This window comes from Ambystoma mexicanum, chromosome 8, assembly GCF_040938575.1.
Source record: "Ambystoma mexicanum isolate Mex_15411 chromosome 8, UKY_AmexF1_1, whole genome shotgun sequence".
NCBI classification, from domain to species: Eukaryota; Metazoa; Chordata; class Amphibia; order Caudata; family Ambystomatidae; genus Ambystoma; species Ambystoma mexicanum.
Window position 1 is genome coordinate 1,609,281,418 of NC_090929.1, and position 27,236 is coordinate 1,609,308,653.

The window sequence follows — 27,236 nt, forward strand, 5'->3', positions numbered from 1 at the left end:
TCAAGCTGGTCATGCATTTCCACTTTGGTTATTCTATATGATCAATATATTGACCAAAGAAAGACGAGAGTTATATACAAGTTGCTACAGTGAATGCAGAAACTGCATGTACGACAGTGAGCAAAGTAGGCATTACAGGATCAATTGATCAAATCTGACCTTACTTGTCAATGGTAGCGAGGCAGTGCCCTCAGCGATTCCGCAGCACACTTTACAAGGAAGCCTGGTGTCGGCGAGTCCCAGGTTGTGGCCAGGACCACTTGCCATCCCCAACCCCTCATTAAGACGTTTCTGAAGGATCCTTTTCGTGACCGGGGTCAACTTTGGCATTCTGCTTTCCTGAATTGTAGGCTGTTATAAAGCAAAGTACAATATCTGCTGGACCGGATTGTTTGATCGATGTAAAATATGTAGGTATTTAAGGTTTTTGTTATCGATGAACACTTTACAAGGTATGCTGGGACCTTCCTTATCGGAATGCAGTTCTACTTCTAAAAAAGTGTAATTCATCTCCACTGGTTCCAAATGTCAGGAGGGGTGGAGGGAGTAGAAAACGCCCCTGTGTGGATTTCATAAAGAACATTTTCTGGAGGACGCTCCCAGGGAACAACCGATGGCTTTGACTTCCAATATATACTATTACACAGGATCAGTGGGTAAGTACAGGAGCAGTGGTAAAATCATTCTGAAATGTCTGAAAGACACAGAATATTTCACAGTAGGGTTGATTTTCCGCTAAACTTTGTAGGACTGCTTTGACCTACTTGGTACACTGTTAAAGTTTGAAAAGATCAAGACGGCATCCAAGTATATCCAAGAAATGATTGCTATAATTGTGGATTATCTTGTCAATAAAATATTGGAAGGTTGCTGGTGACTTACAAAATCAAATGGCTCAATCAAGTTCCCAAAGTGCCCTACTTACATCTTGAAGGCAGCATTCCACCCATCACCTTGTACACTGAAGATCTAGCTTCAGGAAATGTCACCTTGAATCTGACTGAGTAGAGGATTAGTCAAGGGAAGCAGATATTGGTCCTGGATCCTCTTGGATTTCAGGTTCTAGTAATCCACACAAGCACTGTTTGTTACAGCGAGTGAGAGAAGAGCACGGTCTTTTTGATGGGATTTTGAGGGTATTATGAAGCCTTAACACAGGCATTCAATGATGAATTTTTCAAAAATGATCTTTTCGTCCCATTGAGGGCACATACTTAGCTGATGACAAGGTCCCCGCTTGGCTGGAGATCGCTGGGTCAGTCATAGTTGTGACGAGGTAGCTGACACCCTGCCTCTTTCTCCTACTACGCATGAAGCAGACAGTACCAATCTGAGCAGTAATTGACCAAGACCGGGTTGCAAACCTAACTTGATCAATTGCCTGTGGCAATAGTCAGAGGACAAGGAGAGGGTGTGAGCTTGAACTGCAGGGCAGAGATGAAGTGGAAATAGTTCCAGTCTAGTGAGTTGAACCTGTAAACACCTCTGGCCTCTTCAGGTTCAACCTCTTTCCTTGTTCTTAAGTTTATAGTCTAAGCATAATCTTCATCCATGCATTTGACAGCAGCCGCTGAGTCGAGCATAGTTGCTGTCTAATTGCTATTGCCATTAGTAGTAGTCGCCGTCAGAGAGACATGCACATAATAATGCTTGATAAAGGAGACCATTGAAGCCAATAGATGGATTTCCAAACGACTGGATGGACCTATTCCAAGTGCTGCATTTCGGGAAGGCCCCATTTGTTTCCTGATGATTAATGTGCAGTTTTGCTTTTGATGTATAGTTTCTTTCCAAAATAGAGGCACAGGTATTCAGTGTGCTTTCTGTGCCTTTCCTCTACAGTTCATGGGTCTCTAAGGCTACCACATATTTGCATGGGTTTCAAGGAGATGTTCATCAGGTTCACAACCTCTATGGCAAGTCAACCTATTGGTCTGACTATTCCATGCCTTCTCTAGTTTTTCTTTTCTTTGTCTCTTATCTGTCCTTATAGTGAGATCAACAATCCTATTAAGGTAAGGTTATGTTCGAAGTCAGAATGTGTGAGTGTTCCCTTTATACCAACTCTTAAGCCCTTCTGCTACATAGTGGGGATTGTAATACCATTCAAATGAATTCCTTTGGAAAGGTAAAAAGACAGAAAAGGGAAATTTTCTGCAAACTCACTCTTGGACCTCCGCGACCCGTATGAATGGTACAAGTTTTGGTAGTGTCGCAATGGTGTGTACAGAAAACGGAGACAAAGAGTTCCCCTACTCCGTTTGTCAAAATTCGAAGAGGTTCGTGCACATGTCATTTACTGCGCCACAGTAATGAGTAGAATCCAAAAAGTTGATTCTTATAACATACTGGATATTTATTAGTGGCCCTTTACGATAACACGTGTTTCGGCATTTTTTGAGGTGCCTTTATCAAATCAGGGCAAATACTGTTATCTATCCGATAATTTCAAGTCGGCATAATGTCGTAGTAATGGGTTAAATCCCATCAAACTCAGGAAAAAAGGGGCGCTGAAAGTATCAACGTCTCCGACGCGTGATGCACGAGCATTGATACTTTCAGCGCCCTTTTCCTGAGTTGGATGGGATTTAACCCGTTACTACGACATTATGACTACTTGAAATTATCGGATAGATAACAGTATTTGCCCTGATTTGATAAAGGCACCTCAAAAAATGCTGAAACATGTGTTATCGTAAAGGGCCACTAATAAATATCCAGTATGTTATAAGAATCAACTTTTTGGATTCTACTCATTACTGTAGCGCAGTAACTGACGTGTGCACAAACCTCTTCCTCCTTTGGAAAGGTGTTTAAAGCATGCAATGGAGGATCACCTATTCATTGTATCTTGTTGTGGGTCCAGTAGTTTCTGTCCTTGGTTTGTGATGCTAATTTCCTAGTGAGCATGGTTTGAACTCTGAACTGAAATGTCAGGCTGTTTGGTGCCTATAATGGGTGGCCCAAACAATGGCATTGTTGGTCAGTAGGCTGCTTGAGGCTAGTTCTCAGAAATTTCCCAGGCTCAGTAAAAGAATTGTATATAATAGTGCTACAAATGGGTTTGATAGCGGCTCGGGTGCCCTTCAGACATATCTGTTTGTGAGGAATTTAACCATTCCCACAGTGGGTGTGTGCTCGCCTGTTTTAAAAGAAATATTTAATTCAATAGAATGTTGGTAGACCAACCTCAGGAACATGTTTGGGGCTGATCCAAACACATGTTCCTATGCTCAGACCACGACAAAGCATAGACCCATGTACTGGGCAGCGCCTACAGGCACCGCCCGGCCCCATCATATTTAGTTGGAATGTGACAGACGAGAAATGCATGAAGGCATCTCCAGGAAGGAGGAGGGCTAACCTTCCCCCTGCCATGGCCAGCTTGATTAACTAATAAAGGCTCCATGGATCTGCCCTGCTCTTTGGCTAGGCCCTGCAGCTGGGGGCAACGATTAACATACCAATAGAGGTTACTTCAAACAGGCCCACATGGGGCATGGCTGCAGAGGATAACAAAGGAGACAGGAAACCCAATAACCTAAATAAATAAATAAAATAAATAATAAACCTTTTATATGCAACTGTGTCAACCTGAAGCCAGCTCCCGCCTCTCAGTATCAAGGGCGGTGAACTGTCATACCTGGGTCTGCTGTTTACAGTAGGCCACCCAGCTAGGGGGACCCTATCCATAAGGTGTGAGAATGTGGTTTGCTGGAGCCAGAGAGTCTGGTTTTACTGCAGCTTCAAGAGAGACCTGCCACCTTAGCCGGGACCAGACAGTGAGAACCATTAACCAGAGAGACTCTTAGCTCACACCACGACAAAGCATAGACCCATGTACAACGCCTACCGGCTCTGCACATCCCTGTCATATTTAGTTAGAATGTGACAGCTGAGGAATGTACAAAGGCACCTCCAGAAAGGAGGAGGGCCAACCTTCCCCCTGCCATGACCAGCCTGATTAACTAACAAAGGCTCCATGGATCTGCCCTGCTCTTTTGTTAGGCCCTGCAGCTGGTGGCAATGATTACCATACCAATATAGGGTACTTCAAACAGGCCCACATGGGGCCTGTCTGCACAGGCTAACAAAGGAGACAGGAAACCCAACAACCTTTCAAATGCAACTGTGTCACCCTGAAGCCAGCTCCTGCCTCTCTGCATCAAGGGCAGTGAACTGTCATGTGTGGGTCTGCTGTTTACATTAGGCCACCCCGCTAGTTGGACCCCATTCATAAGGTACGAGAATGTGGTTTGCAGGAGCCACAAAGTCTGGTCTCGCTGCAGCTTCAAAGGACACCTGCCATCTTGGCAGGGAACACACAGTGAGACTCATTAACTAGAGAGAGACTCTTTGATCAACAGACAGGAAGATGGCTGGGACTTGGTATGACAAGGGAGTGTGGACAGAGCTCTTTCTGTTGAGAGAAGGGTTCCACCATTTTAGCTCTGGGGCACACCTTGTTCCTGTTTTCACTACTTTACCTCTTCCTGTTGCAAATCACTCTGGTTATGACTCATGCACATAGAAAAGTGTTGGTAGGGACCCCAGGATTGGTTCACCTGAGGTAGGCTTAGCCACACCAGTCACTATGTCCCACTTGTCCTCTTTTGGCAGATCATCTTAAGGCTTCACCAGAAGCAGAAATAAGAACTCATCCTTGCACCCTGGCTGAAGGTACAGTCTGCCTTACATCTTCCGCCAGTGAAGGAAGGCTATAGGATTTCCAAAGAGGGAAGCAAGATCCCTCCTCTAAACATCTCCCAGGGAACTGAGGGTGATGCAGAACTCAGAGGACCCTCCAGCCGCTCCATAACCGGTACCAAGCCAGCACACAGCATGCCCTGCTAGGCTCTGCAGCAAGCGTCCTAGGTAGGAAGTGCCAGAAGATCTCTGAAACTACAGCTAAGGACAAGGTAGCTGCCTACAACACACTCCACAGCTTTGGCCCGTCCGCCTTAAAGGACAACACAAGCCCATTGAAGCTCAGAGGAGTGCCTCAACAAGCATTTAAGGACATTTTCGAGCCTGTCAAGTTCCTTGAGATGCATCCGACTGACTGCTGTCAAGCCGCAGTCGCTTAAAGACATCCGAGATGTTTCGACCAGTACTTCAGAACCGCTGAGCAGCACTGAGACAATGATTCCAGGCCCCGAGCCGCTGTGTAGTCCAGCCTGCAGCCGTTTGTCCTTCTCTGCTCGCTGAACCGTCTTGCCACCTGATACCCGCAGCTGACTCCCATCTCGAACTCTGTCACAGAAGCCTACAAGGCACCCTGAAGCCGACTCATCCCTGTTGAGCACCAAGGACACCTACAGCACAAGGTACATTGTGGTTCTGTCCCCCTGGTCCTTCCCAGAAGGTCCCCACAGACATATTAAGACTCCCTTTGTGCTGAAGCCAAGACACCTTAAACTATTAACCATAGCGACTATCCATCCCCTTGTCAGTATCCAGAGTGCATCCCTTTTCCCTTGTTAAAACCGTGTGTTCGCTGGGCTGATTGATGGTTTAGAAACCAATATACACCCCTGGACCACTGGCACCCCGCAAGTTGATTCATCACACTGTTAAAGTTTACAGTACCAGAACACCAGTAAGTCGGGGAGCCACTGCCCCGAGATCCACCTGGCACTGTAGTGCTTATATTTGTAAATTCATTATTTTCTTGAATTAAGGTCTTCAGGCACTTTTCGAGCTCTGCTACTTTGGTTTCCATGGTTTCAGATGGGTGATGAGGTTTTGTAATCTGTTGGGCTGTTGCGTCCAACAATGTATACACATTCAAAGACCCTCCTGATAGTGCTGGGTAGGGCAGGAGTAGTTCTTGAAGATGATTTTGGAAGCACTAATGGAGACGACCAACAATCCTAGATATTATTCATCTGGGCAAAAGGGGACCAGTTGCCTCGAATCCCTTCATGATGAAGGCATACACTTTACAGTCTGTAGGGTGGGTGTAATAGTGGGGTGAAAATACCAGCCAGGACATCCATACAATGACGGAGGCGGCAGTGGCTCAGCACGATTCCCAAAGATCAACCCCCTAACCCCCCACCTCCCCACACACACAAAGAGGCATGAAAACCGGGGCTAAAGGTTCCCAGGCCGAAGAGAACACAGGACTCAGGAGCCAGAAAGAATGACCACAATCCCACCCTTGCTGGAAAGCAGTATATTAATTAAACCAGCACTTCCACTAACGTTGCTCATTGAATCATTACACAGAAAATTGGACACTGGTGGACGCTCGCGTTAGGCTGATACTCAGAAAGAGTTGGTACCAGAGGTTTTTAGTAACGTAAGCAACCTAGTCCCTGCGTCCGGAACTTTTAGGGTGCAGTGTCTCGCCTGATTTCTGGTGCTATTCTAGGCGAGAATTCCTCGGCCATTGATGCATCATGCATTTCTTTTTGGGACGCTCATAGCCGGCCCCTAGATTAATGAATATGTGGGGCCTGATATGAAGGGAATTGCCTGCATTGTCCCAGTCATTGAAGCACCTCCCACATCATATGCATGGCAGTGCCCAGATGCTGTCCAGGGAAGCAAATGCCCAATCCCATCCCATGGCATTACGGGGAATCTGTGACCCAGGTGCCTTGGGCCACAGCTGTGTGCTATCTGGAGGAATAGTAAAGAGTGGCATTTGCAGAGCCCCCCTTCTACTCTTGCCCCCAACTCTGAAGATATGGACTATGGCATGGTATAGTTGTGTTGTCTCCAGAGACCTAGTTCCCATCTGTATGAGTTCAGAAGAAGTGGGCCCGGATCTGAGTAGAGCACTGTGATTGCTGAGCATCTGAGCACCTAGCCAAGGCAGGAGGATCCAGGCCCTAAGACGCCTTCCACGCAGGGGCCTCTCTGACAGTGGGGATCCTTGTGGAAGATCAGGAAGTCATGCCAGAATCCCCTACATGAAGTGCTCGAGTGCCATATGCTCCCTTCTACTAGAAGGGACCCTTGCAGAGAGAGGTAAAACACACCAGCAGCTGGGACATATAATTGTGCCAAGTGGGATGCTGCTCTGCAGGATCCTTTATGTCAACCGAGAGGAAGCCACCAGAGATCTGCAAGCAGTTACTAGTGGGGCAAAGAAGGTGGGCCTCCTGCCTGGACCAAATATGGCTATCAAGGTTTATGAAGCCCTGTGAAAAACACTGCAGAGCCTCAACAGTTTGGGCAAATGATGGAATTAGGACACTAAGCCTGTGTGGATGCTTCTTTCAAAATACATCAGAGGGTAGTGAATGCAAAGCCAAATAGGATTGGTCCAAGAGAGAGGAGAGATGTGTATAAGGCAAGAGAGAAATGGGGGAAAAGGGAGAAGTACTCAAACAAAGGAGCGATCGGAGAGCAGCACAGCATTCAGTCTCCTGGGAAATGGATGCAGAGCATGGGCAGGGTTAGTCTTTCCCGGCTAGCAGAGCCTAAAGGAGGGGATGTCCTGGGGCAGCTTGGATGCCTGAAAAGGCGTTTGGACCTAGAGATCCACGAGCCTTGAAAGGCTTGGCAGTGAACTGTCCTCCATGTATTATACACCATATGTCTGAACAGTGAGCTAGGCGCTGCATCCCTCCAAGGTGAGCTTGTCTCCATGTCCTTAGAGCTCGAAGAAATTAGCCAGACACAGTGTCCCTGGATGGATTACAGAAGGCTAGCTGGGTGACCTATCCCTGAGACTGTGGTTGTGGCAAAGAAGCGAAACAGATTTTTCTTAGATTGTTCCAATATGTTCCTATTGTAGGTAAAGCCTTGGATCCTTTAATTGTTTATTCCCATATGCAGCCTAAACAGAATAGATGTGTTGGGAGGCCTAGAGGGTAGCATTTCCCATGGGCAGGAGGAACACCTATGATTCACTGGGAGCTCTTTAACTGTAGTAGACTGCAGTAGGCTAAGCACTAGGCCAATGCATATTTGGACCCATTCTCACATCTTTTGTTAGATGGTTTCAAGATTGGAGCACCTTGTTTAGTTGTAGATAAACCTTACGCTCCCATAGGCATTTATCCCAACCTCACCATGACAGCATTAAAAGTGCTGGGACCATACTTCTGTGTCACGTGTTTTGTCGGTCCGCCACAGAAGGCAAGTGACCAGAGGGGCACTCAGGATCCAAGGCCATGCCACTGAGAACGCCCGGTCCATGAGGATATACCCAAACCTGCAAGGACGCCAATCTGCAAGTGAAAAGGAGGACTCGCGATGGGGCCAGGCGGTGTTCTTGAAGCCCATGCCGACGTCCAGTGTACTTAGCAGTTTTCTAAATTCTGAGCATGAACAGGAAGATCTAAGTGTGACTGGCCCCCTAAAGCCAATCTCTTCATGATCTAACCTTCTGGCAGAGCTGGAAGTTACAGCGAAATCTCACTAGTCGGAACCTAAACAGAACCCAACTCTCTACTACAGTTTCCGACTAGCTGGTACCCTTCACGTCAGCAAGGAGTTCCCATGAAGGAGACTACTTTTTCCTTCATAAATCGCCCCCGATGTTAATGCCTCGGCACAATAAAGCCTGGCCTAGCAAAATAGACTCTTGATGAATATGCTTTGCCATTCATCTACCAATGTTGCATTCCCGGGCCCCTGTCCGCTCTCTCCCTCTCACCCTATTCTCCTGTTTGAGCACTGGCCTCCTCCCTGTCTCCTTACGATTCTGCCTCCTTGTGAAGCCTATCCACACGCTAAGTGCTAAATTCCCACCTTCCTGTCCTCCTCTATTGAGCAGAGCACTGAGAAGGTTGCAGTGGAGCATGTATGGCCTACGCTACAGTGCAGCAAGTGTGAAAAGTGGCTTTTTCATTATCATCCTATGTAAAAAGTGATGGTTTCCTCACCCTTTTCCAGCTCCCTGTACATTCCATTCACCCGAACATTGGCAGCAATACACACGCTTTCAGTCTCCCATCACCCTTTCCAACAAGCAGACACTCGCCCACACTCTTAAAAGATTCCCATTGTCTCCTGCTTCCCAAATTCTCCAATCTTGCGGGCACGCCCTTTATTCATGAAAGGTGGGTCTCTAATGCCTCTTTGGCTATGAAGATCCAACATGTGGTAAGAAGGTGGGACCATTAACAAGGGTAGACGATGTTCTCAATAGATTGGAAATGAATATGATTTGACCTTCTGAATTCTGTCTTTTCTCTAGATAGACCTGGAAGCGGAAGTGGTGAGCACTGTGGCAGGCATTGGGAAACAAGGCTCAGACAACGAGGGAGGAGCTCAGGGAGATCAGCAGCCAATCAGCTCACCTTGGGACCTGACCATCGGACCAAGTTTTGGTAACTAAATAAATTAAAGCATGTATTATCTAGAAACATTTTCATTTGATTACCTGGGTGTTGAATGTGGATCTGTGTAATATTTTGCCTTGCCTTGACCCTTGAAGCCTAGCCTTTGTCTTCTTAAAAAAAGGTACATGGTGGCTCTCACCGCTGGATGTGCAGGCATTCCTGTGCATCAAATCGAACTTCAGCCATTTGCTTAATGAGATGCACGTTTATCCTTTACGTATTATCAAGCTATTGGCATGATTGTAAGTGCATTCTGGTAATACTCTACACAATATAGAAAAGTAGCCTAATCAAATTCTTAAGTTTATTCCCAGTAGAAAACGAGTGTCTACCCATTAATATGCACGTGATCAGCACCTGCCTTTGCAGTATTGTACATTCCAAAATGCAACACAGTAGTTCATAAATCATACTGCACAATTTCCCAAAGTTTACAAAAGACACAATTAGAAATGTGATTACCCCTATTCATGGGAATGCCCTGGAGTCATGAATAGCCCCAGGTAGTAGTATTCTGCATTGCGCCAGCCTGGCTCTTATAAACAACAGCCCCGAGCCACATATCTCCCAGCTATTTCAGCACTCGAGATGTCGGTGGCCGCCCCTTTTAATACCCTTTGGTCGTCACATGTATGGTAAAGATTCTACTTCTTCTCTGTTTTGTGTGGATCTTCTCGTTCCAAGGTTCAGCTGCTTTTTAAAGGTTGCGAGGGCATTTCTCCAATGGCTCAGTGAAGTGAGTCGCTCTGTAATTTCTAGTGCTTCTCTTGGAAACTGAAGTGTAGAATGCACCAACCGGGGCTTTGGCCCGTAGATTAATGTAGTGTAGCTCTGCCAATGCAAGATGCAAAGCAGATGTTCAGTTTACACAGGTTGCGCTTCCCAACATCTTTGCTTACACTCTGGCTCAGCATATTTCTATATCCGTGATGGATAGAAAGCTTTGAATTAATAGTATCCATTGGCGATTGCTCGGATCGGTCTCCATTCCCTTGTTTTTTAGTGCACCTGCGCAGTTACAGAAGGGGGCTGGCCATAGGCAGATCAGTATTGGTCCTGCAACCAAAGGGAGCAATCCTAGCCACACTGGTAATCTGCCTTCCCCTTGCAGAGACGCACACTCTAACCAAAACGTCTTTCTGCCTTGCTGGGCCTCATCAAGGAGAGGTAGATTAATTCCTTGGTGGTTCACACGTGGAGTGCACAGTTGAGTACTGTCACGCTGAGAATTTCTTCCTGTGACCGGGATCGCCTTCTTTACAATCTGCTAGACAGTGCTGGTATGCAATTTATGAGCTTCTCAGCTCAAACTTCCAAACGATGTACATTGTGGACATTAACCTTAAAGCAATATATGTTTTAACAGAATTTTTCTTGCTTTTTTGCAGTGGGACTAAAGCACACCCACCTTTACCGTCATGCTCATTTAAACAGCATCACGCTGGCGCACACATGGAGTGCACAGTTGAGTGCTGTTACGCTGTTTCGTGGTGCTCGGTGCTCGCCTGTTGTCACTCCCCAAAGCTGTTAATTTTGTTTCTGCTTTGTAGTGCACTTAAGATATGAGCGGGCAGTGTAATGGCAGCATACATGCTGACCTCTGTAATGCCAGCGCGAGCAGCAGCAATGTTTGATCAACCAACTAGTCGCAGTTCTTTAGGTAAAGATCTGCTCAGGAATGCCCCGGTGGTTCAACTGGGAGCGGTAAGCAAATGTTGCATGCCTAAAGGTAATGATATCAGAACGTTTCGTCAACTAGTAGAAGTTACCAATGCCGCAGTCACTGGTGCACGTGCTGCATACTGTGTTGCCCTGGAGACAGTTCAACTTTCTAATGTACACCCTATCGTAGCCGAGGCCGCAGGACTCGTAGGAGTGAACCATCAACCGACGGACTTAGAAGTCCTGGCACGTCTCACAGCGGCCTCCGTAGACGTTGACCGGCAGATTTTCTCAACACGGATTATGAAGCTAATTAATGGCGCAATGGAGCAGAATGTAATCACAATCCATGCGGCTGATCATATACAACGCCCGTTGCTATATTTGGAAGTGGTCCAATGAACCATAAATGTAAATGAAAATACAGGTCCTATACCACTCTTTTTAACTCCTCTACCTTGCTCTCCGACATTGATTTGTAGCTATCGGCAACATAAAGAACTCTACGCTCCAATGTCACTGAGGCACACGGTTGTGGAAAATCAGTGGGATGCTAGTGCATCCAAGCCTAGCTCGAATCTATCCAATTCTCCTATTTTGATACCAGATACCGAGAATGTGGGAAGCTGCGAAAAAAGCCAAAGATCAACCTCTGTTAAAGAAATCAACTAAATCTAGAGCCAAGAAATGTATTGATCACGGTTGAGATCAGTGGGGCTGTTACAGAACAAGTATCCCCTTGCGCTTGCTCCCGTCCAGGCAGATTGATATCTGGAGGGCAGGTTATCCCTCAGGCTGTACACATAGCTCATGACACTGGTCCCACTTCACCAATTGTGAGTGCTGGAGAAGTGGAATCCAATGACGAGGCTCATGAACCCATCCACTTATTCTATTTCTTCATTGCCTCAAATAGATGCCATCTCCGAAAGCCTACACTATCCGCAGGCTTCCAGTCATTCTCGCAAGATATCTTTTAATGATGCATCTAATGACTTTTCAAATTTTCAAACGATGGAACAAGAGAGAGCACAATAACTAAGAGAGTGAGTCTTTGCATTCCCAGAGAAAAATCAGCAGACTCATTTAAGATCCTGAGTCCATTCCACTCGTATGAACCAAGAGTCGGCGAGACGGCATAAGTCAATGACCTTGTGTACCCAAATTCAAAATAATGAATATATTGCGATTACTGATCAACTCACTCTTACAATGATAGACAGACAATGGAATGATCCATTTACGAATAGAACCACACTTCTTACTGTCTTTCATACTATTGCAAAATGTATACATATTTGCTATGAGGACATAAAATCTATTGGTTTCATACCACGTGATAACTTTGACACAGTAGCATTGCAAATCCCTTCTCAAATAGTCAGACTTACTGTGGCAAATGAGAGAAAACCCCGCAAAAAGTGGTTTCGAGTTGCAGAAAACTACGCTGACCTCACGTACAAACCGAGATCACAGTAAAATGGACAGAAAGCTGAACAAAGATTCAGACCATGGTAAAGGCAGACCTTTTAGTGATTGTTTAACAACTGATGGGGGTGAGTTGCATAATTATCAGCCGTTATTTATTAATGACACCACCACAAAGGAGCACCTATATTGAGAAGTCTGGTTTAAAGATAATGCATCAAGACCGGCAAAATCAAAATGGTCCTGGCACAATAAAGCCATAAATCAGACAAATAGAACAGCAAATCATTAGGGCCGGTTCATCAAAGCTTTACCCTGGCTTTATGGAATACGCAAGGGTTTTCTCATTTAATGAACCCTGACGTGAACTGTCTAAGTAGGCACAATATTATTTCTGTACAAGAAACGTGGATAACAACCCAACCATTATGGCCTAACTTTGAAATCGCTTGGATTCCAGCATTGAAACAAGTTAAAGGCCAAACATCAATAGACTTGCTAACAGCAGTAAAACTTGATTCAGGGGTTAATGTTGCACCCTGGGCTTTTCCATATCCTGGGGATCCTATTAGTTAAACTAACAACAACTAAAAGTGATTTGCCATTTAGTCCTCAAACTGCTATGCTAAATATTTATTGCAACCCGGCTGCTATTTCCGATGCAATCTTTCTTAAATATGCTGAACAAATGTTAGATCTCATCGCCCTTGATGGTCAATCGTCCCTAACTATAATAGTGGGAGATCTTAATATCAACTGTTTGCCCTCTAAAGGAAAACCGCTTGCACCACGCGCAGCAAAATGGGTGGCACTAACGAAAGATCGAGATCTCATAATTCTGAATGGAACTGTAGCGGGCAATGTCCCACCTGCCCCTACATGGGCCAGAGGGTCTTCACAGGCCTTCTTGGACTGTTTATATCTCATTGTATGCCATCAATCGAGTGGCATCTTTTCAGGTCATTTTGAATGATTGAAGCCATCACAACATTTTAGAGATAAAATTGATTGTTCCAACCTCCAAACCACATGACTTTTTGAATTCCTAGTGTCCCTCAATAATGGATGAAATAGAATTAAGTGGTCAATGCCTAAACTTGAAACCCATCTTAATGCACTTTCTTAAACAAACGATACAGAGCTGCCCTGAATGCAAAGACATGCTCAACTTGGTCACTGAAATGTCCAATAATGCTAGTCAACCGGCAATTAAATACAGACATCATTTTGATCGGGCCATTAAAGCTTTGAAGGATCAGATGCGAAAAAAGCTGAAACAATACTCTATATTTCGCCACACAAAAGGCAAAGCTAATGTTCGTACACGCTACAGAAATGCAATTAAGCAGATGAAAGCTACCCAAAGGCAACAAGATGGAGAAGCAATGCTAGCTGCTATTGCTGGTAAATCTACGGCACAAATTTGGAATATATTTAAAAAGGCACCTACTTGTGCAGACTCGTCAGTGGTGGTAAATGCGGTAAGCGAACAGACATGGATGACCTATTTCTCCATGCTATTTGCCAAACCGAAGCCCCACCTACCATTGGCAAATAGTATAACAGCAAATGTCTCCGCTCTCACTTTTGATCATACAGATATTCTAATTCTCATCAATAAACTTAGTTCATCTCGTGCGTCTGGACCTGATGGTTTAACAAATTTGGCTTTCAAAAGCCACCCTAATGAATGGGCCTCCATTCTAGAAATAATTTTTAGTAATATTCATTATACCAATCTTCAAGAAAGGTAACCGTAATGATCCATTAAACTCCAGACCTATTGACCTCCTGGACAATCCAGGAAAGATTTTTGCTAGATTCGTCCTAAAAGAGATCACTGAATGGATTCAGGCCGAGAAGCTTTTTGACATCCATCAATCTGGTTTTGTAAAAGGAGTAGGGCCCTTTTAAACTTGCTGCTGCTACCTACCATTACAAAACAGGTGATCTCCTCTAAGCAACCCATTTTCTTAGCTTTTATAGATTTCAGCAAGCTTTCGACTCTGTGTCCCGCAAACATTTATGGTCTAAATTGGCCCCACCCATATTTCTAATCTAATATATAAATTTTATACTGACATATCGATCCAGGTGAAATTAACCAAAGATCGACTGTTAGCCAAACCTATTCAAACGTACTCTGGCCTACAACAAGGTTGTATTTTAGCTTCCACACATTTTAATTTTCATATTAAATATATTCATGTTTTTTAGAGATTGTTTGATCTTTTCCTCCCGAATCTAGGATTGAGTGGCTATTTTACGTTGACAACCTTGTTTTAATTGACCAAACGGTGATGGGCCTACAAAGAAAGTTAAATGCTCTGGATGATTATGCAAAAGCTAATGGGTTGTCTATCAGTGTGTCGAAATCTAATGCTATATGGTACTGTTACCGAGAGCTCGCAAAGCAACATTTCACTGGACCGTAGCCAAAGCTCCCCTGGAAATTCTCAATGAATACAAATACCTAGATCAAACTGTCAGTAATCATCCCTCTGACCTTCCATACAGAAATGACCTGAAAGTAAAAACACGCACTTTAGAGTCTCAGGCTAACCTAATTCATAGGCGACTTCGGAAATTTTCATTCATCCCAGCTCCGAATTTTTACAAGCAGGAAGTTGTTCCAGTGTTAGCAAATGGAGGGCAGGCAAAACACCCAGAATATCATCCCATTTGGGCTGCTCTGGAAGGCATGTATTGGAAAAGAATCCTGTGTCTGCCAGAGAGCTCTCCAATTGCGATTGTCTGCTATTAGTTGTGCTTGGTTTCTCTAGCTGCTGCGATTGCCTGGCAAGCTCTCGCTCTGCTTGGGAAATGTTGAACGATGGGACCTAACGCCATGACGCTAATGCCCATATTAATGGCCTCATTGAATAACCAGAAGTCTAGCCGTTTGCATACATGGGAAGCCTATTACAAGAACATCATGACCAAAGCAGACCTTTTGTTGCATTTGTTACTTGAAGAACCAGATAAGGCTGAAACCAAACTATGGTCCTGAGATTGTCGTACGACTTGGGGAAAAATGTAACAGATATGCAATATTTCATGAGGGGGATTTTCAGTTGACATCATACTGCCCATTATTAAGTAAAATTTAGTAAAACATTTAGTAGCATTTGTAACTTGAAGAACCAGATAAGGCTAACACCAAAATATGGTCCTGAGATTGGCGTACGACTTGGGGAAAATGGAACATACATGCAATATTTTGTGAAGGGGATTTTCAGTTGACACCAAACTGCCCATTATTTAGTAAAATATAGTAACATTTCCGAACACAAAGTATACAACAACATTCTTTAGGATCCGTTTAAATCTGTGGCCCACCAAGATGCAAAATGCAAAATGGGCTAGGTCTTTAGATATGGATGTTAGCTGCAGGTTCCGTAAAGACCCCGAACAAGGATAGTCACTTAAACATCTAATGGTAGAATGCCCTGGGTTAGCTCAAAAGAGAAAACATTTTTTAAATAAATTCCTTGGTCAATTCATAACCCTCACAAAAGTCTCAATGTGGTCACAAATCTTTAATGCAACCTCGATATCCTTGAACATTGCCACTTTAAATTACATCCTTGCACTGAATCTTCATGATGTTGCGGTGATGAATAGATAATTGAACAGAATGGACACAGCCGAGCATCAAGTATGTTGTTAACATGTAAATGTTGAAACCGGTCATCTAACTATACCATACTCAGTGTCAGAATGATGTAACAATGTCTATAGTGACACATTTCTGTCTGTAAGAGCGATAGCATCGTTGTAACCAGAGAGCTCGAAACTGGAGGCATTTTTTGTAATAATTCTAATGATGCGTTTTATAATTTATTTGGCATTTAATTCTGATGGTTTAACTTTTATATAGGTTTTCACTTACAATTTAAGTTTCGGACTTGCCACCGTAAATGAAACAGTGTTGTGTTTTATCCTTTGATTTGTATTTTAACTTGGAAACTTGTGTTCATGTGACAATTTGTAAATGAAGTCAAAATGTTTGTTAAATTTGAAAAAGTTGTTATCAATACCTAAAACAAATAAATACAAAAAAAAAGATGAATGCCTCCGACACATCGAGTCGGGGATATACGTATAGGCATTCCACCCCTCTCCAGACTTAGGGTTGTAGAGCTTGAATTAAATCGTACCCTGTGCCATTTTCTCTGGCAGCTTCTGCTCCATAGTTATTGAGCCCACAGAAGGGGGACCATCGTATGCAAAGCAATTTTGGTCTTGTCCCCAAGGGGAGCAGTCCATCACGAAATGCTACACCTTGTCCACTCTGTAGACGAACACTACCTCCCAAAGTTACTTCCTGTGGGTTATTTGTCCCGAGTGAGTTGGTATTTTGGGAATAGCCATTCATGAGATTAAACCCTGGTGCTCGTAAGAACAATAGTAATTGGCCTAATTATTATACATCTTTAATTCGCAAAGCTGTTGTGCAATTCTGTGTTAAGTTCTGAGATAGGTTCCATCTCCTACTCTTAGGTGTGGTCTCAGATGGCCCTGAACTTTGAGTACCTCCAAGCATCCTCGACTGTCACTCCACAACCAGTTTCATCCAAGCAGAGAGCATTGCGTGTGGCAGGTGGACACTTTGTCTCCTTTTTAGGTCTGGACATAAAGAGCTAGCTCTCTCACTGCATGTATTTTTTCTTAATATTGATGACAATATCAAAAGATGACTTTGCAGATGGCAGATTAATTTCTCCACATGTATTTTTCTGTTACCAAATCCTACTATGAAACTAAAAACCTACCAGATGTATATGTACATGAGTAAACAGCGCACAGGACATAATTCATCTTAGCGAGTACCTAGCCATCATCCAGTCGTGGATGTTGACCGCCTACCTCAAACTAAACCCATCCAAGACTGAATTCATCCTCATTAATCTGCACGCTAAAAAACAACTTCTCCAACATTGGCTCTGAACCCTTATGGTCCTTTGAATCGATGCAACACATCGTACGATGGATGGAATGGGGAATAACTCTCACACCAAATAAGAAAACCGACTCAGGAAGTTGGCAAAATGTCCGTTTTCTCAATTATTTAAAACATGAGTTATAACGGACATCAATGGACGGCGCACAGCATAGTCTCAAAGCATTTCATTAAAAAAAGTACTTATATAGCAAACACTTGTCATACGTGACGTCATACTACGTGGCAAGCTAAGAAAACCTATGCAGGATTGTTATAGGACAAAGGGGAATATTTAAGTATACTTTCTATAAGGGATTGGCTTGTGATTGGGTCTCTATAGTGAGGCGGCTAACTTATGCCCTCCCTTAGTGCAAGTCATCTTCAACAGTTATTAGAAACACGATACATCATTGGCTCTCAAACTATAAGACCCTTCGTATTACGGCCCTCTACAATTGGTTGGCGTGCTTGTACCCTACTGGAACATTTGATTCTCTAGCAGCATGTAAGCTTGTACCCCAAATGCTGGTGGGTGGACTTGACCGTACCTCCCCGCCCAATTAGCCCAACATCTCTCATGCCTTTTACCATTCCGATTGTCTTCAAACTTGGCCTTGTTGTCGCTTTTCTTCTCTGGGAATATAAGGGAGTGTGAGCACGTTCTTATCAAGGTTCAGGTCTGCATGCCCACTTCTATTTTCATCCTGGACTCACGTGACAGGAGACCCTGAATCAGCCTATTTTTTAGCATTTAATTGTCTTGAATAAAGAAACTTGGCACTTGTGGTGTTTTCTCTTTGTAACTTAACAAGGGATGCCTCAGCGTATCACATTCACTGTTCTTCAAGGACTGATAGCCAGTTTTGGCTGCGTTAGCCTTTGACATCAGGCCAAGCAGCCTTCCTTTGGTCCATCTTCGAGCTTTGCCTCATTTCCTTGCTGCAACACACACGCAACTATCAATCCTCCTTTCTCCACAGGTTGAGCTTACTAAAATCTAGACATCGAATATCCAGATTCTATATACATATATATATTAGCGGCACTGCCTGCAGTCTATTCACAACGTATAGCCAGCCTTTAAGATTACTAAGTCTACTTGCGTTAAGGCATCTATACAGTTATAAAACGGCTTGCATTTTCTGCAGTGCTTCTTCACACATGCAATCTTCATTCTGCACATGACAGTCTTCTCGATACTTTACTTCACCATCAGATTCTATAGGGTCTATGCCTTCTCTTCTTCAGTCATCCTTCTCAGTGTGTCACACTCATTTTTTGTGACGTCACCAGCCTCTCCTTTTCACATCTTCACACTTCTTCAGAGACCTCCCTCAGAAGACCGTGATCTCTTTGGGCATACATCATATATGGTTTTCTCAGTAGATACCTTGTCTCAAAGTCTCTTCATCTAATAAGCACTATTACTGGCATTGCACATGTCGCAATTTCCGGTTTCCAACCTATAGGCAGAATAGGGGCGGGACTTCCGATAGAGGCATTAAGCTGCTCCTCTACAGCTCAATCATATGCGTCTAGCAACATTTGATCCACAACTTTCGGACTCAGAAAAATCCTTTGACTTCTGCATTGACAAAAGCCTGCCCTTCCAGAAACACATAGCCAAGAAGGCCCAAAGAGCCTGCCTCCAACTCTCCACCCTCTGTGAATTTGAGCCAAACGAAAAATTTGCGGCAAACTTTTCTGCACACGGTAAGCGCGATTGTGGAAAAACTATAAGGAGTTGAGATGCGGTTTTGGGTTCATTGGAAAGCTTCACACTTAAATTTCGTTTCTAGCATAAACGGTGAAGAAGTTATAGAGGTTTTCGTGGAGGTCGTTTTTTTCAGAAAGAGGCAAATTTGCAAAACAAGAATGCGCTTTTAAAATTACAAACAAGGTTTCTTTACACTAGGAGTAGTACTTTGAAGATGCATACTACATGACAGCACATCCACCATGCCAGGACGTCACCGGATGGTTTTTGCCTGCCGAGACGCTCGCCTTCTTCAGAAAATATATCAGCGCAAAGATGATTTTAACACTACTAGTACAGAAGATAATGGGGAATGAGATGGAAAGTTCAGGCAAGACAAAAAGGATTTCTAACAATACAGTTCTGGATATAATATGTGGTTGATTATGGACAGCGCATATGCTAGTGACAGTCCTATACTAATGATACTCACTACCAATGTTTTGAATGGACCAGTTAGGGATCTGGTCAGGGATGCTTTCTGGGACAGACTGCTGGGCACACCGGATTGGACGGGTCAGCGATCAGCAAGGCCCTCTGGACACCGCACAGCAGGACTGGGCTGGATCTGCAAGGGTTCTCTGGTCTGGACAGCTCTACTGGGTTGGATCTTTGGATTCTGGTAATAATTCTTAGCAGGAAAGCAGCTGCAGCACAGCCAGGCTGTTCTTTGGTTCCCCTTAGAGGTCTGGGGTAAAATCTGGTTTTTGGATTTTTAAAGGTCAAGCTAAGAATGGTTCAGCTTTGGAAATGGGCCTTTCTGCTTTCAATGTTTCTGGATTCTGGAGTCTGGAATATGGGTTTCTCTTGCAAAGTTCTCCGCCAGCAATCGGTTGGTGGGTGAATGTATGTGTCTGTGTGTGAGCCCTCAGCTGTCTCTATTTATGTATCTACGAAAGGGGTGGGTATGCTGAATTACCCTAAGCACACCCCTTGGTATTCTATTGGCTAGGGTCTTTCCTCTCCCTTGATTAGAGAAGAAAACAGAGTGTCATCATGACGATGTGGTTTATGAGGCAGAAAACCATCCCCTTTGTTTTTGCACATTAAATCTACTTTTCATATAATACATATTTTCAATTTTAAAACATAGGTTGGTTATAGCATATCTATATCACATATTTTGTGGAGCAAGTATTCATCGAAGCCCCGTCTCTGTAGGATCTTGGGTCTGGTTTTGAGAAATTGTTGCACTTTTTGTCCGGGATACAGTATCTGTTTTTTCCAAACTTTGTACACATGTGCGCATTGCATTGGGGCATACGTGTGTGAAGTTTCATATTTCTGACAATAATGCATTTGCTATAAAACCACAATTTCTACAGTTATGTTCCAGAACATAGCACAGAGTTCTGGCAACTCTTAAAATGTGCACCCAAAATTTAGATTCAGAAGTCCGGGGTTTCTATATATTTAACAATTGTCCACAATAAATTATCAGTCTTATTAGAAATCAGATTTTTGTCCATTTGTGAATCAAAAATACTGTTTATCCCCGCCTCCAATGGTTTCTTGTAGCTCCATAGCAATCCCTGCCTTCTTCCTCTGGCAGAGAGCACTGTTGACACTTTAATCTGCATATCCTTTCAGCTGATGAAGATCCTTTGTTCCTCCCAGGAGCAGCAGCCCAAATCTCCTCCCCTCTTCATCAACACCTGAATGTGATTTCCTGGCCTTTTGGTGGGAAGCAGAAGGGAGGTGTCTTTCCCAGTTGGAGAAGCTTGTTTGTAGTTTTGGCTGAATCAGGCTTACTTTAAAAGTAAATTTGTTACATTTTTCTTTTTGAAATTAAACTTCAAATCTTAAAACAAACATCTAGAACACTGATTCTAGGTTCTAAATAATGAAGCTTAAGTAGTGGAAACCTAGTTTGCTCTTGATAACAAGTCACTTAGATTTGAGACATTAGGTCTTAATAGTACAACTTTTACAGTTTTAAAACAGGCTTTTGAAACATTCACAGGTGGCCTCTGGTACTGCGCCCAGATTTTGACAGCTTTCCCAGGCATGGAAACTGTGGATGTTTTTGTGACCGATTCAACTTTCCTGGATATTGCAAATGCACAATAATTCCTTGTATTCCATAGCTTGGGACACCCAACAAGAAGATTGGATGTTTGCGGTTGTTTGGGACCAGCATTCTGTATTTTTTAGCAACCAAGAAAAAATTTAAAAGCAGATTTTGGATTTCTTTCAGCAAGCACTGCTTTTCATCTGTGCTCCATTTTTACATGTTGGACAGCCCAACGACATGTTTCAGAGTGCGGTCTCCATTCCACCACTGACAACATGTATGGTAGATTTGGCAGCCATCTTTTTGTGCTTGGTGGAACGCAATTTCCTTAGGTTTTGGCGCGCATGGGATTTTCGCAGCCATTTTGCTGATTCTGGTGCTACCAGCACACAGGGATGTTGCAGGGCAGAGCCTAGTGGGTTAAAACATCCCACATAGCATAGATGTTTTACCGTTGGCCTTCAACTCATCGATTTGAGTCTTTAAATCAATTAGTGCTGTTTCCGTACCATGTTGTAGTCTGAATCCGTGGTTGGCTTCAAGATGGTTTTGAATTTGGAGATAAGCTACTCTGTCAATTATTTTCAAGAGGAACGGCCGTGGTAATTGGTCTAAAGTTGGTTGGGATGGATGGGTCTTGGGTCTGTTTCTTCAGTAGCGGTAGAACCCAGGACTCTTTGAGATTATTTGGGACAGTACTAGTCTTGAAGGAGGCATTAATTAGTTTGGAGATGAGCAGTGCTAAATCTCTAGCTGCGTCCTTAATTATTTGTGCTGGACAGCTGTCTCCCTTACAATTTGAAGGCTTCAGAGATAATATGACTTTTTCAATTTCTAGTATAGAGATTTGAGAAAATGTGAAGGGTGTGTTGGTACTAGGTATTACAGTGGGTAGGGTGGGTAGCATCTCGGTGGAGAGCAGGGATGCTTTTTTGTTGGCTATTTTGGTTTGAAAGGTAGCTATTTTGTTGGTTAGGGCATTCTGGATACTGGTGCACCATTGTTTATCTTTAGGGACATTGTCTGTGGGTGGAATGGGGGTTTCCATTTCACGAATATGGTGAATAGCTACTTGGTGTTGGAATTGGCCTTAGAAATTCTGCCATTGAACATATTCTTTTTGGTGAGGATTATTTCTTTTTCGTACCTATTGTCGAAATTGGTTAATTGGACTTTGTTCTTGTCCGTAGGGGAGTGTCGCCATATTGTGGTGGAGTTTTCTTTTTTGAAGTCATAATTCTTTAAGCTGGTGGGTGAACCATGTATTAAGGTGGGTCTTTTGTTTACGTTTACATAGTTTGACTGGCGCAATTATGTCAAGGGCCTTGGTCATGGTGTTGTTGAAATCTCTACTAGTACGTTAAGGTCGGAGTTGTTAGTGAGAGATTTCAATGTAGGGAGGAGATGAGGAAGTAGTTTTTCAGCTGTAATGTCTTTTTTACTTCTGGTCGGGAGTGGGGGTACTACGTCTATGTTTTTCTGGATATGGTAGAAGAGAAGCCAATTAGCTGGTGGTCAGTCCAGGGTTGAGGAGTTATTTTAGTGATAGTGCAGTTTAAGTTGGTGACCCAGTCCAGTTGTTCCAAGATATTAGCCCATAGATTTGGACAGGTCCACATTACCACATATGAGATCCCATCTGTACCCGGGCCCCTGATGTTTTAAGGCTCAAGATGATTTCAACCAAACTCTAAGGAATGCCCACTAGGGCGCCTTACAGGAGTAAGCGCCATAAGCGTATTACCCAGGTAAGCTGCCCAAATCTCATTGCTAATACTACAGACAAGTGATTTCTCTGGGTTACCCTTTTTATTAAAGATGTTCCACATCTTTTTAGTATCTCCCTCATTAATTACCATATATAACCTCTGCCATGCTTGATTTCTTGCAGACCAAAGATACCATTTTATCTAGTTCTTATATTTGTTTTTCAAGGACCTTGTTTCCTTATGTTTCTTATAGGGATACTACAATGCACAATTAACCCTCCTTATTGCTTGCCACAGTTCTCTTTTTATCTCTAACCACTCTATCAAAGGAATAGACGCGTTTACCCTCGGTTTTTGTCATTTTAAAATTACATGGGCATTTAAAGTTACTGGTGACCATACTTATCCAGTTTGTCATTTCATGAAGTGTTTTCATACACGCATAATCAATGTTGACCACCTCCATGTATCTAGATTCCTATCTGTCCACTTTAGCCGATGAATCCCTTTATTCACTTGCTCTGGACGTACTCTGTCTCTCACCCTCCCATTATGCATTATTGATTGAAAGCTCAGTTTTGCGTGGTCGCTGTATTCTGTAAAGTTGGATATCATCAATACGGAATCGTACAAAAATGTCGCCCTTATTTGTGCGCCCCCGCAGTTACTGCGACTTTGGGTGCGCACAAAATGAGGGTGACATTTACCGCGCCCAAGCAGAGCGGAGGTTGCAGGGGTGTGCCCCGCTCTGCTTGGGCGCCGTAACGGGAGTCGGGGGTTGCAGGGTGTCCCCTGCTTACCATTTTGGTAAGCGGGGGAGACGTAAAAAAAAAAGAAAAAGCACCTTGCGGCGTCAGCTCTAACCCACGTTAGTGGGAGGAGCTGATTCCGCAGGGATAGCAGGGTGCAGGCGGCGCACACAGAACTGTGCTGCCGTGAACTGTAAGTTTGGGGGATGGCGGATAGGAAGGGAAAATCGGCCGGGGAAGCGGGCACAGTGATCTATATGATCACTGCGCCGCGCCATAACTGGCGTCGGAATTTCGGCCGTCGCAGTTAGGGGCAGCGCAGTGATCACATTGATCCATCAATACCGCACCCGACACCACAATGGTATACCCAAAGAAGTCATCAATAATTGATTTATTCCCACTGGTACAGGTCCTGGGCGGTGCTACTGTGCTCACACTATTCTCTTTCATAATGCCCAACCCTTGGTCATAGAAGAAATCAGACCGAATGCAGGCAGGTTTTATGTTTTTATGCCTAGAATGTAGCCCACGGTCAGGTTGGAACTCATCCCCCTTCGCCAAAGAACAATCTATGCAGCTGGCGTTCAGGTTTCCTCCTTTTAGGATAGCTATCGCTGGATTCATTACTATTTTAGGAATAAGGGTTTCATAGATCACCAATTGTATAGATTGTGTATTTGCACTTCCCGGGAGGTCATAAATGTTCACGATTAACATTTCCTGTCCTACTCTATATTCAACCATCACAACCAATACATTCACACATGACCTTTCTCCCACTATCTCTTGGGCCCTCTACGAATTGGAGCGCAGGGTCAGAAGGCCTCCTCTCTATCAACTCTTTTTTTCCCTGTGCTACCACTCGCCTAGAAACCAGAGTACCCATAAATGATCACCTATTTTGTTAACCAGGTGTGATGAATCCTGGGAGTCCTCACCAAACCCGAGCCTAAAGTCTCCTCACTTATGGCCAGAGGAAGGCCGCCGCTACCTGATCCTAACCCTAACCCTGGTGCTGGTATCAGGGGGGAGGATCACATGGGAGGAGACGGCTATCGGGGGACGGGGGTGTTGACTCCACTAGGGGGGGATGCAGTATTCATCTTCGTCTGAGGATGAAAGTCAAATCATTCCCAGATACCTAATGGCACATTATCAATGTACAAGTCCCTCCCATATAACTACCCCGAAGACCCTGTCATGGGAAATCATCTAGACAGTATAAGGTTGGTACTTCAAGGGTTCAAGAACTAAAAGTGAACTCCTTGAATTGCCCTAATTCCACCTTAAACAGAAATCCTCACTCCAAAGTGGAATCACAAACCCCTTTCACAACCTCCCCTTTCTACAATAATTCTCAGTACCTAAAACAGTAAAATCTAACAAAGTAAAGTAGAACAAACTAATGTTACACAATCTCATATGGACTTCAGTAACCATAATGGTTACGGTACTGGGACGAGGAATAGGGGTTCAGAGGCAATGAGGATTCAGAGTGCTGTTTATCAAAAGGTGTGGTCTAGGCTAAGGTCCCTCAGCGGGTCATTTTAATCCCAAAATGAGGCACAGCTGTGGGAAGAAGGAGAAGGAGGTGAACGAGATGTCAAGGGCCGTGCAGAAGGCATAGCTGTTGAAGCAGGAGATATCTGAGGTGCAGGAGCAGCAACAGAAAGAAGGAGGAAGCGACGTGTCAAGAAGAAACCCAGCTGTTGAGGAGACATGCTCCCAGATCAGCACATGGCGTGCCGGTGCGAGACGAGCCGCAGAAGATCAACGGAGCTGTCAGAGCTCCCGGAGACTGACGCAGAGCTCACCGAAGCAGGAGAGAGAGCAGACCAGACACCAGAGGTCTGTCGCAACACCTAACCACGAGAAGGAGCTGCCGAAGAAAGCCAATGAGTTGACTAGGTGTAAATGCTGACCCCATGGCGCTCCGCATATCAAAGTTGTTGAAATGTAATATTTTGGAATACCGAACAATTAATGAAAGAAAGCAGAAAGCACATAATTGTGAATACCAAACAATTAAAGAAACAGAACAGAGGTGGCAAGAGCGTTAAGTTACCTCATAGGGGACTACTATTGGGGAAGGCATACAACCAACATTGCCAACTGCCAAGAGGCTGTGAGAAAAACACAATAAAACTACAAAGGCGTAAATCCCCTTGCAGGAGATATACATTTGGGAAAGCTTATATCCTGCATTGCCAACAGCTAGGAAACTGTGAAACCATACATAGGCAACAAAGGCACAACTCTCCCTTTTTGGGATATCAACTGGGGGAAACTTGTAACCCAAACTGCCAACAGTCAAAGGGCCATAAGAAAGGGCAGTTATCGTTCAACCCTCCTTCCACGTGAGACTGGTGTAGAGAATCTTGGAAGCAATATTACCATCAAGTTTGAATGTAGTTGTAGGGGTTTTTCCTTCCTGGCAGGCAAGTATACCAGTACAGGGATCATAGTACTAGGTCCTGGCAGGCGAGTATACCAGGAAAGAAGAAGATGGTTTTATGAAGTATATTTGTGGCGAAAAGGTGTGGTGGAAAGACCTTTGTTGAATCAAGAACTTATTAATATAATCATTTGTTTGACAAGCTGTGACATTACCAAGAGAGGTTGTTGTGCTATCATGACAAAAGTAGTTTATTTGAAGAAGCTGTGATATGCTAAAAAAGTGTTGGACTTGTGTTATGAAAGAAAGACATTTTACCATTCCAAGAAAGATATTTTTGAAAACACACATTATTTTGAATTGTAAAGAAACCTTTGCGGAAAAAGACATTTGCTGTATCAAATGGAAAGACACAGTGGTTGTGTGACAAATTAACTTCCGGGGCACCAGTGGCCGAGGGTTGAATATCGGTTTCAAAACCATCAATCTTTCACACACCTCTAGTACATCAGAAGGGATCTGAAAAGATGGGAAACACAAGCAAATAATAAACTTGCTTGTCCAATTTTGCTAATGTGGCCAGAACAGCAGTCTTATCTCTGCAAGGTCTTGAATCGTTGGTTAGTTGGAACACAGCAAACATACAATTATTACCCAATGATAAAAGGGAATGTCCAGTCAAGGTTGTATACAAAGATCTACTTCATTATTATCACAACTGACAGTTCCAGCACACTATGAAATACAACCCACCCTGTAAAGGAATGCAGAGGTCAGACAGTTTCAAAGAAGGAAAAGAGATGCACTCTAGATACTGACAGGAGGGTAGTTGGTAAAGTAAATAAAGTAATTAATCGCAATAGTTCAAGGATACTTGGTTTCAACACAAAGGGAGCATTGGGTTGTAAAATGCCATTCGAGTAAGGGCAAGGGGGACAGAACTATAATCTGCTGTAGGAGTTCTTGGTTCTCGACAGGATCGAGTCGGTTTCTGGGCGCTTGGCAGCTTCTGCGAAAGAGTTCAAGATGGGAGACAGCTGCAGGTATCAGACAGCAGGCAGTTCGCGAGCGAGGCTGGATGGACAGCTGCAGGCTGGCCTACACGGTTGGACGCCTGCAGGCTGGCCTACACAGTGGCTCAGGGTTAGGAATCGTTGTCTCAGTGCTGGTTGGTGGTTTCTGCAGCACTGGTCGAGGCGTCTCAGGTGGCATTAGTGACTGCGGTGTAACAGACAGCGGTGCAGTTGGTTGGGGCTCCACTGGCATGAAAATG

The 27,236-nt window shown here is 43.9% G+C and overlaps 1 protein-coding gene across 1 annotated transcript in view; it reads left to right on the forward strand.

Moving 5' to 3' along the window:
• The window catches only part of NHLRC2 (NHL repeat containing 2), a 1,194,979-nt gene that overhangs the window by 556,396 nt on the left and 611,347 nt on the right, over positions 1-27,236 (forward strand). Inside the window, exon 5 of the mRNA XM_069611865.1 lies at positions 9,158-9,290. Within this exon, the coding sequence (XP_069467966.1) occupies positions 9,158-9,290 (133 nt within the window). The remainder of the gene's footprint in view (positions 1-9,157; positions 9,291-27,236) is intronic.